Source organism: Engystomops pustulosus, chromosome 11, assembly GCF_040894005.1.
Source record: "Engystomops pustulosus chromosome 11, aEngPut4.maternal, whole genome shotgun sequence".
Classification (NCBI taxonomy): domain Eukaryota; kingdom Metazoa; phylum Chordata; class Amphibia; order Anura; family Leptodactylidae; genus Engystomops; species Engystomops pustulosus.
The window spans coordinates 73,302,223-73,319,585 of NC_092421.1; the positions used below are offsets into that span (position 1 = coordinate 73,302,223).

Here is a 17,363-nt window from a genome sequence, read left to right on the forward strand (position 1 = left end):
TACTGGGTATGTGCAGTAGTGTCTCCTCCTCCCCTGTATATACTGGGCACGTGCAGTAGTGTCTCCTCCTCTCCTGTATATACTGGGCACGTGCAGTAGTGTCTTCTCCTGTCCTGTATATACTGGGTTTGTGCAGTAGTGTCGCCTCCTCTCCTGTATATACAGGGTATGTGCAGTAGTGTCTCCTCCTCCCCTGTATATACTGGGCACGTGCAGTAATATCTCCTCCTCCCCTGTATATACTGGGTACGTGCAGTAGTGTCTCCTCCTCCCCTGTATATACTGGGTTTGTGCAGTAGTGTCTCCTCCTCTCCTGTATATAATGGGTATGTGCAGTAGTGTCTCCTCCTCTCCTGTATATACTGGGTTTGTGCAGTAGTGTCGCCTCCTCTCCTGTATATACTGGGTTTGTGCAGTAGTGTCGCCTCCTCTCCTGTATATTCTGGGTATGTGCAGTAGTGTCTCCTCCTCTCCTGTATATACTGGGCACGTGCAGTAGTGTCTCCTCCTCTCCTTTATATACTGGGTATGTGCAGTAGTGTCTCCTCCTCCCCTGTATATACTGGGCACGTGCAGTAGTGTCTCCTCCTCTCCTGTATATACTGGGCACGTGCAGTAGTGTCTTCTCCTGTCCTGTATATACTGGGTTTGTGCAGTAGTGTCGCCTCCTCTCCTGTATATACAGGGTATGTGCAGTAGTGTCTCCTCCTCCCCTGTATATACTGGGCACGTGCAGTAATATCTCCTCCTCCCCTGTATATACTGGGTTTGTGCAGTAGTGTCTCCTCCTCTCCTGTATATAATGGGTATGTGCAGTAGTGTCTCCTCCTCCCCTGTATATACTGGGTTTGTGCAGTAGTGTCTCCTCCTCTCCTGTATATACTGGGCACGTGCAGTAGTGTCTCCTCCTCTCCTGTATATACTGGGCACGTGCAGTAGTGTCTCCTCCTCTCCTGTATATACTGGGCACGTGCAGTAGTGTCTCCTCCTCTCCTGTATATACTGGGCACGTGCAGTAGTGTCTCCTCCTCTCCTGTATATACTGGGTTTGTGCAGTAGTGTCTCCTCCTCTCCTGTATATAATGGGTATGTGCAGTAGTGTCTCCTCCTCCCCTGTATATACTGGGTTTGTGCAGTAGTGTCTCCTCCTCTCCTGTATATACTGGGCACGTGCAGTAGTGTCTCCTCCTCTCCTGTATATACTGGGCACGTGCAGTAGTGTCTCCTCCTCTCCTGTATATACTGGGCACGTGCAGTAGTGTCTCCTCCTCTCCTGTATATACTGGGCACGTGCAGTAGTGTCTCCTCCTCTCCTGTATATACTGGGCACGTGCAGTAGTGTCGCCTCCTCATTTGTGTTACATTGATTACTCCCTCTGGCTCTGGTATCGTCGATGGTTAATTGCTGAGATAGACACGACTCTCCTGGATGGAGACGACCGCGTTGATCAATCGAGCGCTCAGGTTACATTGGATACTCCAGTCAATAAAAGAGAGAGACTAACCAGTCCCTGTCACCCCTCCCCCGGGAGTATGGATCATTACATGGATCAGGACTCTAACAATCCCAAAATCTCATCCACCACCTCAGAGGACGATACAGACATACTCAATGGAGTTCCTTTCTTCTATCAGCATTTGGGAAAGCTGGGTGAAGTTCAGTACTCTCCCAGACTGAGATGGATAATGTGTGGGTCCCATTGCTCTTCTGGGCTGCACCTGGACTTCACGTAGCAGGTGTTCCCTGTCTCCGGTATTCACAAGGTGATTGCACAGGAATGTAAGTGCGGCGCCCGGATCACCTCCATCTGGTTGTCAGGTGCGGAGCCATCTGTCACAACAAAGTCATCTGCACCAGTGCGTTATTCCCCTGGATCCTCAGGGGAGCATCGGGACCCCAGCCAATACATACTGACAAGCAAAAATAGAGAAATGCCATGTGCTACATGTATGGTATATAATATAATGTCAGCCATATAGAAAATACAAATCAGTGGTCACATGGGGGAGCATTGTGATCCTACATCTCATAGCACACACAGATAGTATACACAGGTAATGTGAGTCAGGGGGGAGCAGTGAGATATATATTTCATATCATATAGTGGGTACAGAAAGTATTCAGACCCCTTAACATTTTTCATTCTTTGTTTCATTGCAGCAAATTGATAAGATCAAAAAAGTTCTTAATTTGCTCATTAATGTTCACCCCAAATTGACAGAAAAACCCAGAAATTGCTAATTTATTAAACAGGAAAATTTCACATGGTTATAAGTATTCAGACCCTTTGCTGTGACATTCATATGTAACTCACCTGCTGTCCAATTCCTACTGATCCGCCTTGAGATCTACTCCTTCACTAGTCCAGTCCAGCTGCATTTTAATTAAACTGATTGGACTTGAGGAGTGGAGGCACATACCTATATCAGATGTCAGATCACATGAGAATCGTGAGGTCTAAGGAACTGCCCAAGTAGCTCAGAAACAGAATTGTGGCAAGGCACAGATAGAATTTGCAAAAAAAAATTCTCCAGCACTCAAGGTTCCTAAGAGCACAGTGATATGGGAGATCTGTGATACGGAAGTCACCTATCACTACAGCTTACTCAAGTACAGGCTTTATGGCAGAGTCTGAAAGCCTCTCGTCAGTTCAAGACACACAAAGGATCCCAGACTATGAGAAATAAGAGCCAGAGCCCGGACCCAATCCCAATGGAGCATCTCTGAAGAGACCTGAAAATGGCCTCCACCAACGTCACCATCCTGAGGGAACGGGAGAGGATCTGCAAGGAAGAGGCAGATGATCCCCAAATCCAGGGGTGAGGAACTCCCAAGAAGCCTCCTGGCTGCACCAACTCCAAAGCTGCTTCTACTCAACACTGAGCAAAGGGGCCAAGTACTTATGACTAGGGGCCGAATACTTATCACCAGGGGCCGAATACTTATCACCAGGGGCTGAAAACTTATCACCGGGTGCTGAATACTTATCACCGGGTGCTGAATACTTATCACCAGGAGCTGAATACTTATCACCGGGGGCTGAATACTTATCACCGCTGGCTGAATACTTATCACCGGGGGCTGAATACTTATCACCGGGTGCTGAATACTTATCACCAGGAGCTGAATACTCATCACCGGGGGCTGAATACTTATCACCGGGGGCTGAATACTTATCACCGGGGGCTGAATACTTATCACCGGGGGCTGAATACTTATCACCGGGGGCCGAATACTTATCACCTGGGGCTGAATACTCATCACCGGGGGCTGAATACTTATCACCAGGGGCTGAGTACTTATCACCAGGGGCTGAATACTTATCACCGGGGGCTGAATACTTATCACCGGGGGCTGAATACTTATCACCAGGAGCTGAATACTTATTGCCGGGGGCTGAATACTTATCACCGGGGGCTGAATACTTATCACCAGGGGCTGAATACTTATCACCGGGGGCTGAATACTTATCCCCGGGGGCTGAATACTTATCACCGGAGGCTGAATACTCATCACCGGGGCCGAATACTCATCACCGGGGGCCGAATACTTATCCACTGGGGGCTGAATACTTATCACCGGGGGCTGAATACTTATCCACCGGGGGCTGAATACTTATCACCGGGGGCTGAATACTTATCACCGGGGGCTGAATACTTATCACCAGGGACTCAATACTTATCACCGGGGGCTGAATACTTATCACCGGGGGCTGAATACTTATCACCGGGGGCTGAATACATATCACCGGGGGCTGAATACTTATCACCGGGGGCTGAATACTTATCACCAGGGGCTGAATACTTATCACTGGGGGCTGAATACTTATCCCCGGGGGCTGAATACTTATCACTGGGGGCTGAATACTTATCACCGGGGGCTGAATACTTATCACCAGGGGCTGAATACATATCACCGGGGGCTGAATACTTATCACCGGGGGCTGAATACTTATCACCGGGGGCTGAATACTTATCACCGGGGGCTGAATACTTATCACCGGGGGCTGAATACTTATCACCGGGGGCTGAATACTTATCACCGGGGGCTGAATACTTATCATCGGGGGCTGAATACTTATCACCGGGGGCTGAATACTTATCACCGGGGGCTGAATACTTATCACCGGGGGCTGAATACTTATCACCGGGGGCTGAATACTCATCACCGGGGGCTGAATACTTATCACCAGGGGCTGAATACTTATCACCGGGGGCTGAATACTTATCACCGGGGGCTGAATACTTATCACCGGGGGCTGAATACTTATCACCGGGGGCTGAATACTTATCCCCGGGGGCTGAATACTTATCACCGGGGGCTGAATACTTATCCCCGGGGGCTGAATACTTATCCCCGGGGGCTGAATACTTATCACCAGGGGCTGAATACTTATCACCGGGGGCTGAATACTTATCACCGGGGGCTGAATACTTATCACCGGGGGCTGAATACTTATCACCGGGGGCTGAATACTTATCACTACACTAATATTTTTGTTATTATTGATTGGCTGCAATGAGATAAAGTGTGACAAGTGTAAAGTGGTGTAAATACTTCCCGCACCCCTGTACACTGCAGATTGCGCACCCGGAGAGTATAGACAGGTAGTGTGAGTGTTGTACTCGCTGTCTGGGTGAAGTATATGACTGTGATGTTGTGTCCAGGGAATTATTGTTATGGGGACAATAGAGACAGATTAATACAATGTGTGTGATTAGAGACCACGCTGAATCCTCATTGGTTGTTAATATTAATGGACTTTTAATGAAGATCTATTTATAAAAGATTCTGTGAAATAAAAGATGATGATTTCAGAGTGGAGGGAGCCGGGAGGTAAATGCCAGCGCCTCTGCCCACCACCGACACCCCTGCTGCCCACCACTGCTGAATAATGGACTGTGATGATAGATAATTGTATCTTCTAAGACAAATAATCCACTTGTGTCTGCAAGGTCACAGGGGCCGAGGAGCAACTCTCTGCAATGTCCCAGGCACCGTGACCCAGACAGGATCTGCCCCTCTTATAGGCAACGCCACTTCCTCACTGGAGAGTATAATGTGCACCCTGGGGAGCAGCAGCCATAACCAGCCTGACCCCGGATTGTATACACATGTCTACCAACACACAGATTCTACCTGGCCTTAAATGGCTGATAACAGAGAGCAATAGATTGTACCCCCCTGTACAGTCTCCTCTCCCCAGAATGAAATGGCTGATAACAGAGAGTAATAGATTGTATCCCCCTGTACAGTCTCCTCTCCCGGGGATGTAATGGCTGATAACAGAGAGTAATAGATTGTATCCCCTCTGTACAGTCTCCTCTCCCCAGGATGAAATGGCTGATAACAGAGAGTAATAGATTGTATCCCCTCTGTACAGTCTCCTCTCCCCGGGATGTAATGGCTGATAACAGAGAGTAATAGATTGTATCCCCCCTGTACAGTCTCCTCTCCCCAGGATGTAATGGCTGATAACAGAGAGTAATAGATTGTATCCCCCCCTGTACAGTCTCCTCTCCCCGGGGTGTAATGGCTGATAACAGAGAGTAATAGATTGTATCCCCCCTGTACAGTCTCCTCTCCCCGGGGTGTAATGGCTGATAACAGAGAGTAATAGATTGTATCCCCCCTGTACAGTCTCCTCTCCCCGGGATGTAATGGCTGATAACAGAGAGTAATAGATTGTATCCCCCCTGTACAGTCTCCTCTCCCCGGGGTGTAATGGCTGATAACAGAGAGTAATAGATTGTATCCCCCCCCTGTACAGTCTCCTCTCCCCGGGATGTAATGGCAGATAACAGAGAGTAATAGATTGTATTCCCCCTGTACAGTCTCCTCTCCCCGGGATGTAATGGCTGATAACAGAGAGTAATAGATTGTACCCCCCCCTGTACAGTCTCCTCTCCCCGGGATGTAATGGCTGATAACAGAGAGTAATAGATTGTATCCCCCCTGTACAGTCTCCTCTCCCCGGGATGTAATGGCTGATAACAGAGAGTAATAGATTGTATCCCCCCTGTACAGTCTCCTCTCCCCGGGATGAAATGGCTGATAACAGAGAGTAATAGATTTTATCTCCCCGTACAGTCTCCTCTCCCCGGGATGTAATGGCTGATAACAGAGAGTATAACAGGGAAGGGGGGTGATGTGGATGCAGATTTAGGTGTAACTGGAGCATTACTGATGATTTCTCTTCACTCCCCAGCCTGTGACGAGTGGAAAGTTCTTCAGAAGCCGAATCTACACCGCGATGTCAACCGCTTTGGCCACTCGGCTGTAGTCAGTAACGGGTAAGTGTCATATCCTGTAACTGAAAGAGTCCATCCTGAGAGTCCCCGCCCCAAGAGTCCTTGCCCCAGGTGTCCCCACCCCAAGAGTCCCTGCCCCGGGTGTCTCTGCCCTGAGAGTCCCCATCCTTGGTGTCCCCGCGTGAGAGTCCCCATCCTTGTTGTCCCCGCCGTGAGAGTCCCCATTCTGGGTGTCTGTGTGTAGAGTCTCCATCCACTGAATGTTATTTATTATTTCCCTTCTTATTACGTCTTACATGTCTTGGTCGATTTTTGTGTTTTGTTCCTTATATTATACACACAGTGATCGTATGTTCCTATCATTTACAACAAAGAATCATATATTATAGCCGGCTCATATGTGATCTTGAACTCCATTAAGGGTGCACGGAGAGGAGGGAATGGGACGCACCTCCTGGATTGATACAAAAAAAAAGAAACAATGTTCTCCAGCACTTCCATAGAAAAGAAGTAAAAACGTGCATGTTAAAAATGTGGAGTTGCCCAATTACATTGCAGTCAGCATTGCGTTTATTAAATGCATGCGTCAAACGGTTTTATTTTTAACGCAGTGTTAACATTGTGACTCTTTTCCTCTGCAGCAGAGGTGACTCTTTTACTCCGCAGCAGAGGTGACTCTTTTACTCCGCAGCAGAGGTGACTCTTTTACTCCGCAGCAGAGGTGACTCTTTTTTCCTCCGCAGCAGAGGTGACTCTTTTACTCCGCAGCAGAGGTGACTCTTTTACTCCGCAGCAGAGGTGACTCTTTTACTCCGCAGCAGAGGTGACTCTTTTACTCCGCAGCAGAGGTGACTCTTTTACTCCGCAGCAGAGGTGACTCTTTTTTCCTCCGCAGCAGAGGTGACTCTTTTACTCCGCAGCAGAGGTGACTCTTTTACTCCGCAGCAGAGGTGACTCTTTTACTCCGCAGCAGAGGTGACTCTTTTACTCCGCAGCAGAGGTGACTCTTTTACTCCGCAGCAGAGGTGACTCTTTTTTTCCTCCGCAGCAGAGGTGACTCTTTTACTCCGCAGCAGAGGTGACTCTTTTACTCCGCAGCAGAGGTGACTCTTTTACTCCGCAGCAGAGGTGACTCTTTTACTCCGCAGCAGAGGTGACTCTTTTACTCCGCAGCAGAGGTGACTCTTTTACTCCGCAGCAGAGGTGACTCTTTTACTCCGCAGCAGAGGTGACTCTTTTACTCCACAGCAGAGGTGACTCTTTTACTCCGCAGCAGAGGTAACTCTTTTTTCCTCCGCAGCAGAGGTAACTCTTTTTTCCTCCGCAGCAGAGGTAACTCTTTTTTCCTCCGCAGCAGAGGTAACTCTTTTTTCCTCCGCAGCAGAGGTAACTCTTTTTTCCTCCGCAGCAGAGGTAACTCTTTTTTCCTCCGCAGCAGAGGTAACTCTTTTTTCCTCCGCAGCAGAGGTAACTCTTTTTTCCTCCGCAGCAGAGGTAACTCTTTTTTCCTCCGCAGCAGAGGTAACTCTTTTTTCCTCCGCAGCAGAGGTGACTCTTTTCCCCCGCGGCCGAGGTGACTCTTTTCCCCCGCAGCCGAGGGGACTTTTTCCCCCGCAGCCGAGGTGACTCTTTTCCTCCGCAGCAGAGGTGACTCTTTTCCTCAGCGGCAGAGGTGACTCTTTTCCTCCGCAGCAGAGGTGACCCTTTTCCACCGCAGCAGAGCTGACTCTTTTCCACCGCAGCAGAGCTGACTCTTTTCCACTGCATGGCACCTGTGATGTGAGAACCTTTTCTGGTAACTACCTCTTGTATCTCATCAGAAGAAGCCAAGAGTGTGCAGAGCAGTAATCACAGCAAAATGACCTAGAATATAAGACAGATTTTCTGTTGTTTTACACTTTTTTGTTAAGTATATAATTCCACATGGGAAATTTATAGTTTTGATGCCTTTAGTGTTAATCTACAATTTTTATGGTCATGAAAATACATAAAACTTTTTGAATGAGAATGTGTGTCCAAACTTTTTGTCTGTATGTTCCTAAAGTTATACACATAGTGATTGTATCTTCCTCCTGTTATACACGTAGTGATTGTATCTTCCTCCTGTTATACACGTAGTGATTGTATCTTCCTCCTGTTATACATCCAGTGATTGTATCTTCCTCCTGTTATACACGTAGTGATTGTATCTTCCTCCTGTTATACATCCAGTGATTGTATCTTCCTCCTGTTATACACGTAGTGATTGCATCTTCCTCCTGTTATACACGCAGTGATTGTATCTTCCTCCTGTTATACACGCAGTGATTGTATCTTCCTCCTGTTATACATCCAGTGATTGTATCTTCCTCCTGTTATACACGTAGTGATTGTATCTTCCTCCTGTTATACACGTAGTGATTGTATCTTCCTCCTGTTATACATCCAGTGATTGTATATTCCTCCTGTTATACACGCAGTGATTGTATCTTCCTCCTGTTATACACGTAGTGATTGTATCTTCCTCCTGTTATACACGTAGTGATTGTATCTTCCTCCTGTTATACACGCAGTGATTGTACCTTCCTCCTGTTATACACGCAGTGATTGTATCTTCCTCCTGTTATACACGTAGTGATTGTATCTTCCTCCTGTTATACACGTAGTGATTGTATCTTCCTCCTGTTATACATCCAGTGATTGTATCTTCCTCCTGTTATACACGCAGTGATTGTATCTTCCTCCTGTTATACACGCAGTGATTGTATCTTCCTCCTGTTATACATCCAGTGATTGTATCTTCCTCCTGTTATACATCCAGTGATTGTATCTTCCTCCTGTTATACATCCAGTGATTGTATCTTCCTCCTGTTATACATCCAGTGATTCAGAGGTCGCATTAACGCCTCACCACGCGTCATAGACGCGTGATGAGGCGCCATTACCCCCCGAAATAATTGCCATGCGTAAAGTTACGCTTGGCAATTATTCCCTGTAGCGCGCAGGCTGAGCGGCCCGGCGCGCGCTGCAAAAGAGGTAAATGTCTGTAGCGCGATCACAGTGCGCGCCGGGCCGCTCAGCGGGGCACGTGACACAGTGATCTGTGTCACCAGCGCTCCGGAGCAAGAGCGCAGGCCCCCGGGAGACCTGTGGACAGCGGGGCTGCTGCTCCCTGTCCTGCTGCATCTCCCTACCTGCCCGTAGCTGCCTGCATTTACGTGATCCCGACGGGACTTAAGGCCGGGTGAGTGTGTGCAGTGTTCTGTGTGAGTGTAGTGTGTGCTGTGTGAGTGTAGTGTAGTGTAGTGTGTGCTGTGTGAGTGTAGTGTAGTGTGTGCTGTGTGAGTGTAGTGTAGTGCGTGCTGTGTGAGTGTAGTGTAGTGTGTGCTGTGTGAGTGTAGTGTAGTGTGTGCTGTGTAGTGTAGTGTGTGCTGTGTGTAGTGTAGTGTGTGCTGTGTGAGTGTAGTGTAGTGTGTGCTGTGTGAGTGTAGTGTGTGCTGTGTGAGTGTAGTGTAGTGTAGTGTGTGCTGTGTGAGTGTAGTGTAGTGTGTGCTGTGTGAGTGTAGTGTAGTGTGTGCTGTGTGAGTGTAGTGTGTGCTGTGTGAGTGTAGTGTGTGCTGTGTGAGTGTAGTGTAGTGTGTGCTTTGAGTGTAGTGTGTGCTGTGTGAGTGTAGTGTAGTGTGTGCTGGTTGAGTGTAGTGTAGTGTGTGCTGTGTGAGTGTAGTGTAGTGTGTGCTGTGTGAGTGTAGTGTAGTGTGTGCTGTGTGAGTGTAGTGTAGTGTGTGCTGTGTGAGTGTAGTGTGTGCTGTGTGAGTGTAGTGTGTGCTGTGTGAGTGTAGTGTGTGCTGTGTGAGTGTAGTGTAGTGTGTGCTGTGTGAGTGTAGTGTAGTGTGTGCTGTGTGAGTGTAGTGTGTGCTGTGTGAGTGTAGTGTAGTGTGTGCTGTGTGAGTGTAGTGTAGTGTGTGCTGTGTGAGTGTAGTGTGTGCTGTGTGAGAGTAGTGTGTGCTGTGTGAGTGTAGTGTAGTGTGTGCTGTGTGAGTGTAGTGTGTGCTGTGTGAGTGTAGTGTAGTGTGTGCTGTGTGAGTGTAGTGTGTGCTGTGTGAGTGTAGTGTGTGCTGTGTGAGTGTAGTGTGTGCTGTGTGAGTGTAGTGTGTGCTGTGTGAGTGTAGTGTAGTGTGTGCTGTGTGAGTGCAGTGTGTGCTGTGTGAGTGTAGTGTAATGTGTGCTGTGTGAGTGTAGTGTAGTGTGTGCTGTGTGAGTGTAGTGTGTGCTGTGTGAGTGTAGTGTAGTGTGTGCTGTGTGAGTGTAGTGTAGTGTGTGCTGTGTGAGTGTAGTGTGTGCTGTGTGAGTGTAGTGTGTGCTGTGTGAGTGTAGTGTGTGCTGTGTGAGTGTAGTGTAGTGTGTGCTGTGTGAGTGTAGTGTGTGCTGTGTGAGTGTAGTGTGTGCTGTGTGAGTGTAGTGTAGTGTGTGCTGTGTGAGTGTAGTGTGTGCTGTGTGAGTGTAGTGTAGTGTGTGCTGTGTGAGTGTAGTGTAGTGTGTGCTGTGTGAGTGTAGTGTAGTGTGTGCTGTGTGAGTGTAGTGTAGTGTGTGCTGTGTGAGTGTAGTGTAGTGTGTGCTGTGTGAGTGTAGTGTAGTGTAGTGTGTGCTGTGTGAGTGTAGTGTAGTGTAGTGTGTGCTGTGTGAGTGTAGTGTAGTGTGTGCTGTGTGAGTGTAGTGTAGTGTGTGCTGTGTGAGTGTAGTGTCGTGTGCTGTGTAGTGTAGTGTGTGCTGTGTGAGTGTAGTGTAGTGTGTGCTGTGTGAGTGTAGTGTGTGCTGTGTGAGTGTAGTGTAGTGTGTGCTGTGTGAGTGTAGTGTGCTGTGTGAGTGTAGTGTAGTGTGTGCCGTGTGAGTGTAGTGTCGTGTGCTGTGTAGTGTAGTGTGTGCTGTGTGAGTGTAGTGTATTGTAGTGTGTGCTGTGTGAGTGTAGTGTAGTGTGTGCTGTGTGAGTGTAGTGTAGTGTGTGCTGTGTGAGTGTAGTGTGTGCTGTGTGAGTGTAGTGTGTGCTGTGTGAGTGTAGTGTCGTGTGCTGTGTGAGTGTAGTGTCGTGTGCTGTGTGAGTGTCGTGTTGTGTGCGCTGCCTGAGTGTCGTGTTGTGTGCGCTGCCTGAGTGTCGTGTTGTGTGCGCTGCGTGAGTGTCGTGTTGTGTGCGCTGCGTGAGTGTCGTGTTGTGTGCGCTGCGTGAGTGTCGTGTTGTGTGCGCTGCGTGAGTGTCGTGTGCGCTGCGTGAGTGTCGCGTTGTGTGCGCCATGTGAGTGTGTGCGCTGTGTGAGTGTGTGCGCTGTGTGAGTGTGTGCGCTGTGTGAGTGTGTGCGCTGTGTGAGTGTGTGCGCTGTGTGAGTGTGTGCGCTGTGTGAGTGTGTGCGCTATGTGAGTGTAGTGTTGTGTGTGTGCGCTGTGTGAGTGTAGTGTCGTGTGCGCTGTGTATTACCGAAATCTTCATACTCCTCCTCGGGTAAAAATACTCCTCAAAAATGGTGAGAGGAGTATTTTTACCCTTCTGGAAAAATGTTAGTGCGACCTCTGCAGTGATTGTATCTTCCTCCTGTTATACACGCAGTGATTGTATCTTCCTCCTGTTATACATCCAGTGATTGTATCTTCCTCCTGTTATACACGCAGTGATTGTATCTTCCTCCTGTTATACATCCAGTGATTGTATCTTCCTCCTGTTATACATCCAGTGATTGTATCTTCCTCCTGTTATACACGTAGTGATTGTATCTTCCTCCTGTTATACACGCAGTGATTGTATCTTCCTCCTGTTATACATCCAGTGATTGTATCTTCCTCCTGTTATACACGCAGTGATTGTATCTTCCTCCTGTTATACATCCAGTGATTGTATCTTCCTCCTGTTATACACGTAGTGATTGTATCTTCCTCCTGTTATACATCCAGTGATTGTATCTTCCTCCTGTTATACACGCAGTGATTGTATCTTCCTCCTGTTATACATCCAGTGATTGTATCTTCCTCCTGTTATACACGCAGTGATTGTATCTTCCTCCTGTTATACACGTAGTGATTGTATTTTCCTCCTGTTATACATCCAGTGATTGTATCTTTCTCCTGTTATACATCCAGTGATTGTATCTTCCTCCTGTTATACATCCAGTGATTGTATCTTCCTCCTGTTATACATCCATTGATTGTATCTTCCTCCTGTCATACACGTAGTGATTGTATCTTCCTCCTGTTATACATCCAGTGATTGTATCTTCCTCCTGTTATACATCCAGTGATTGTATCTTCCTCCTGTTATACACGTAGTGATTGTATCTTCCTCCTGTTATACACGTAGTGATTGTATCTTCCTCCTGTTATACATGTAGTGATTGTATATTCCTCCTGTTATACATCCAGTGATTGTATCTTCCTCCTGTTATACACGTAGTGATTGTATCTTCCTCCTGTTATACATCCAGTGATTGTATCTTCCTCCTGTTATACACGCAGTGATTGTATCTTCCTCCTGTTATACACGCAGTAATTGTGTCTTCCTCCTGTTATACATCCAGTGATTGTATCTTTCTCCTGTTATACACGTAGTGATTGTATCTTCCTCCTGTTATACATTTAGTGATTGTATATTCCTCCTGTTATACATCCAGTGATTGTATCTTCCTCCTGTTATACATTTAGTGATTGTATATTCCTCCTGTTATACATGTAGTGATTGTATCTTCCTCCTGTTATACACGTAGTGATTGTATCTTCCTCCTGTTATACACGTAGTGATTGTATCTTCCTCCTGTTATACACGTAGTGATTGTATCTTCCTCCTGTTATACATCCAGTGATTGTATATTCCTCCTGTTATACATCCAGTGATTGTATCTTCCTCCTGTTATACACGTAGTGATTGTATCTTCCTCCTGTTATACATCCAGTGATTGTATCTTCCTCCTGTTATACACGCAGTGATTGTATCTTCCTCCTGTTATACACGCAGTAATTGTGTCTTCCTCCTGTTATACATCCAGTGATTGTATCTTCCTCCTGTTATACATGTAGTGATTGTATCTTCCTCCTGTTATACACGTAGTGATTGTATCTTCCTCCTGTTATACACGCAGTAATTGTGTCTTCCTCCTGTTATACATCCAGTGATTGTATCTTCCTCCTGTTATACATGTAGTGATTGTATCTTCCTCCTGTTATACACGCAGTAATTGTGTCTTCCTCCTGTTATACATCCAGTGATTGTATCTTCCTCCTGTTATACACGTAGTGATTGTATCTGCCTCCTGTTATACATTTAGTGATTGTATATTCCTCCTGTTATACATCCAGTGATTGTATCTTCCTCCTGTTATACATTTAGTGATTGTATATTCCTCCTGTTATACATGTAGTGATTGTATCTTCCTCCTGTTATACACGTAGTGATTGTATCTTCCTCCTGTTATACACGTAGTGATTGTATCTTCCTCCTGTTATACACGTAGTGATTGTATCTTCCTCCTGTTATACATCCAGTGATTGTATCTTCCTCCTATTATACATCCATTGATTGTATCTTCCTCCTGTTATACACACAGTGATTGTATCTTTCTCCTGTTATACATCCAGTGATTGTATCTTCCTCCTGTTATACACGCAGTGATTGTATCTTCCTCCTGTTATACATCCAGTGATTGTATCTTTCTCCTTTTATACATCCAGTGATTGTATCTTCCTCCTATTATACATCCAGTGATTGTATCTTCCTCCTGTTATACATCCAGTGATTGTATCTTCCTCCTGTTATACACGCAGTGATTGTATCTTCCTCCTGTTATACACACAGTGATTGTATCTTCCTCCTGTTATACACGTAGTGATTGTATCTTCCTCCTGTTATACATCCAGTGATTGTATCTTCCTCCTGTTATACATCCAGTGATTGTATCTTCCTCCTGTTATACACGCAGTAATTGTGTCTTCCTCCTGTTATACACGTAGTGATTTTATCTTCCTCCTGTTATACACGCAGTGATTGTATCTTCCTCCTGTTATACATGTAGTGATTGTATCTTCCTCCTGTTATACACGTAGTGATTGTATCTTTCTCCTGTTATACATGTAGTGATTGTATATTCCTCCTGTTATACACGTAGTGATTGTGTCTTCCTCCTGTTATACATCCAGTGATTGTATCTTCCTCCTGTTATACATGTAGTGATTGTATCTTCCTCCTGTTATACACACAGTAATTGTGTCTTCCTCCTGTTATACATCCAGTGATTGTATCTTCCTCCTGTTATACATGTAGTGATTGTATCTTCCTCCTGTTATACATTTAGTGATTGTATATTCCTCCTGTTATACATCCAGTGATTGTATCTTCCTCCTGTTATACATTTAGTGATTGTATATTCCTCCTGTTATACATGTAGTGATTGTATCTTCCTCCTGTTATACACGTAGTGATTGTATCTTCCTCCTGTTATACACGTAGTGATTGTATCTTCCTCCTGTTATACACGTAGTGATTGTATCTTCCTCCTGTTATACATCCAGTGATTGTATCTTCCTCCTATTATACATCCATTGATTGTATCTTCCTCCTGTTATACACACAGTGATTGTATCTTTCTCCTGTTATACATCCAGTGATTGTATCTTCCTCCTGTTATACACGCAGTGATTGTATCTTCCTCCTGTTATACACGCAGTAATTGTGTCTTCCTCCTGTTATACATCCAGTGATTGTATCTTCCTCCTGTTATACATGTAGTGATTGTATCTTCCTCCTGTTATACACGTAGTGATTGTATCTTCCTCCTGTTATACACGCAGTAATTGTGTCTTCCTCCTGTTATACATCCAGTGATTGTATCTTCCTCCTGTTATACATGTAGTGATTGTATCTTCCTCCTGTTATACACGCAGTAATTGTGTCTTCCTCCTGTTATACATCCAGTGATTGTATCTTCCTCCTGTTATACACGTAGTGATTGTATCTGCCTCCTGTTATACATTTAGTGATTGTATATTCCTCCTGTTATACATCCAGTGATTGTATCTTCCTCCTGTTATACATTTAGTGATTGTATATTCCTCCTGTTATACATGTAGTGATTGTATCTTCCTCCTGTTATACACGTAGTGATTGTATCTTCCTCCTGTTATACACGTAGTGATTGTATCTTCCTCCTGTTATACACGTAGTGATTGTATCTTCCTCCTGTTATACATCCAGTGATTGTATCTTCCTCCTATTATACATCCATTGATTGTATCTTCCTCCTGTTATACACACAGTGATTGTATCTTTCTCCTGTTATACATCCAGTGATTGTATCTTCCTCCTGTTATACACGCAGTGATTGTATCTTCCTCCTGTTATACATCCAGTGATTGTATCTTTCTCCTTTTATACATCCAGTGATTGTATCTTCCTCCTATTATACATCCAGTGATTGTATCTTCCTCCTGTTATACATCCAGTGATTGTATCTTCCTCCTGTTATACACGCAGTGATTGTATCTTCCTCCTGTTATACACACAGTGATTGTATCTTCCTCCTGTTATACACGTAGTGATTGTATCTTCCTCCTGTTATACATCCAGTGATTGTATCTTCCTCCTGTTATACATCCAGTGATTGTATCTTCCTCCTGTTATACACGCAGTAATTGTGTCTTCCTCCTGTTATACACGTAGTGATTTTATCTTCCTCCTGTTATACACGCAGTGATTGTATCTTCCTCCTGTTATACATGTAGTGATTGTATCTTCCTCCTGTTATACACGTAGTGATTGTATCTTTCTCCTGTTATACATGTAGTGATTGTATATTCCTCCTGTTATACACGTAGTGATTGTGTCTTCCTCCTGTTATACATCCAGTGATTGTATCTTCCTCCTGTTATACATGTAGTGATTGTATCTTCCTCCTGTTATACACACAGTAATTGTGTCTTCCTCCTGTTATACATCCAGTGATTGTATCTTCCTCCTGTTATACATGTAGTGATTGTATCTTCCTCCTGTTATACATTTAGTGATTGTATATTCCTCCTGTTATACATCCAGTGATTGTATCTTCCTCCTGTTATACATTTAGTGATTGTATATTCCTCCTGTTATACATGTAGTGATTGTATCTTCCTCCTGTTATACACGTAGTGATTGTATCTTCCTCCTGTTATACACGTAGTGATTGTATCTTCCTCCTGTTATACACGTAGTGATTGTATCTTCCTCCTGTTATACATCCAGTGATTGTATCTTCCTCCTATTATACATCCATTGATTGTATCTTCCTCCTGTTATACACACAGTGATTGTATCTTTCTCCTGTTATACATCCAGTGATTGTATCTTCCTCCTGTTATACACGCAGTGATTGTATCTTCCGCCTGTTATACATCCAGTGATTGTATCTTCCTCCTGTTATACATCCAGTGATTGTATCTTCCTCCTGTTATACACGCAGTGATTGTATCTTCCTCCTGTTATACATCCAGTGATTGTATCTTCCTCCTATTATACATCCATTGATTGTATCTTCCTCCTGTTATACACACAGTGATTGTATCTTTCTCCTGTTATACATCCAGTGATTGTATCTTCCTCCTGTTATACACGCAGTGATTGTATCTTCCGCCTGTTATACATCCAGTGATTGTATCTTCCTCCTGTTATACATCCAGTGATTGTATCTTCCTCCTGTTATACACGCAGTGATTGTATCTTCCTCCTGTTATACACACAGTGATTGTATCTTCCTCCTGTTATACATCCAGTGATTGTATCTTCCTCCTGTTATACACGCAGTGATTGTATCTTCCTCCTGTTATACATCCAGTGATTGTATCTTCCTCCTGTTATACATCCAGTGATTGTATCTTCCTCCTGTTATACATCCAGTGATTGTATCTTCCTCCTGTTATACACGTAGTGATTGTATCTGCCTCCTGTTATACATTTAGTGATTGTATATTCCTCCTGTTATACATCCAGTGATTGTATCTTCCTCCTGTTATACATTTAGTGATTGTATATTCCTCCTGTTATACATGTAGTGATTGTATCTTCCTCCTGTTATACACGTAGTGATTGTATCTTCTTCCTGTTATACACGTAGTGATTGTATCTTCCTCCT

At 45.0% G+C, this 17,363-nt stretch overlaps 1 protein-coding gene across 1 annotated transcript in view; it reads left to right on the forward strand.

Moving 5' to 3' along the window:
* Positions 1 to 17,363, forward strand: part of ATRNL1 (attractin like 1) — a 313,371-nt gene that overhangs the window by 81,404 nt on the left and 214,604 nt on the right. The window contains exon 11 of the mRNA XM_072130772.1: positions 6,210 to 6,294. Coding sequence (XP_071986873.1) covers positions 6,210 to 6,294 — 85 coding nt within the window. The remainder of the gene's footprint in view (positions 1 to 6,209; positions 6,295 to 17,363) is intronic.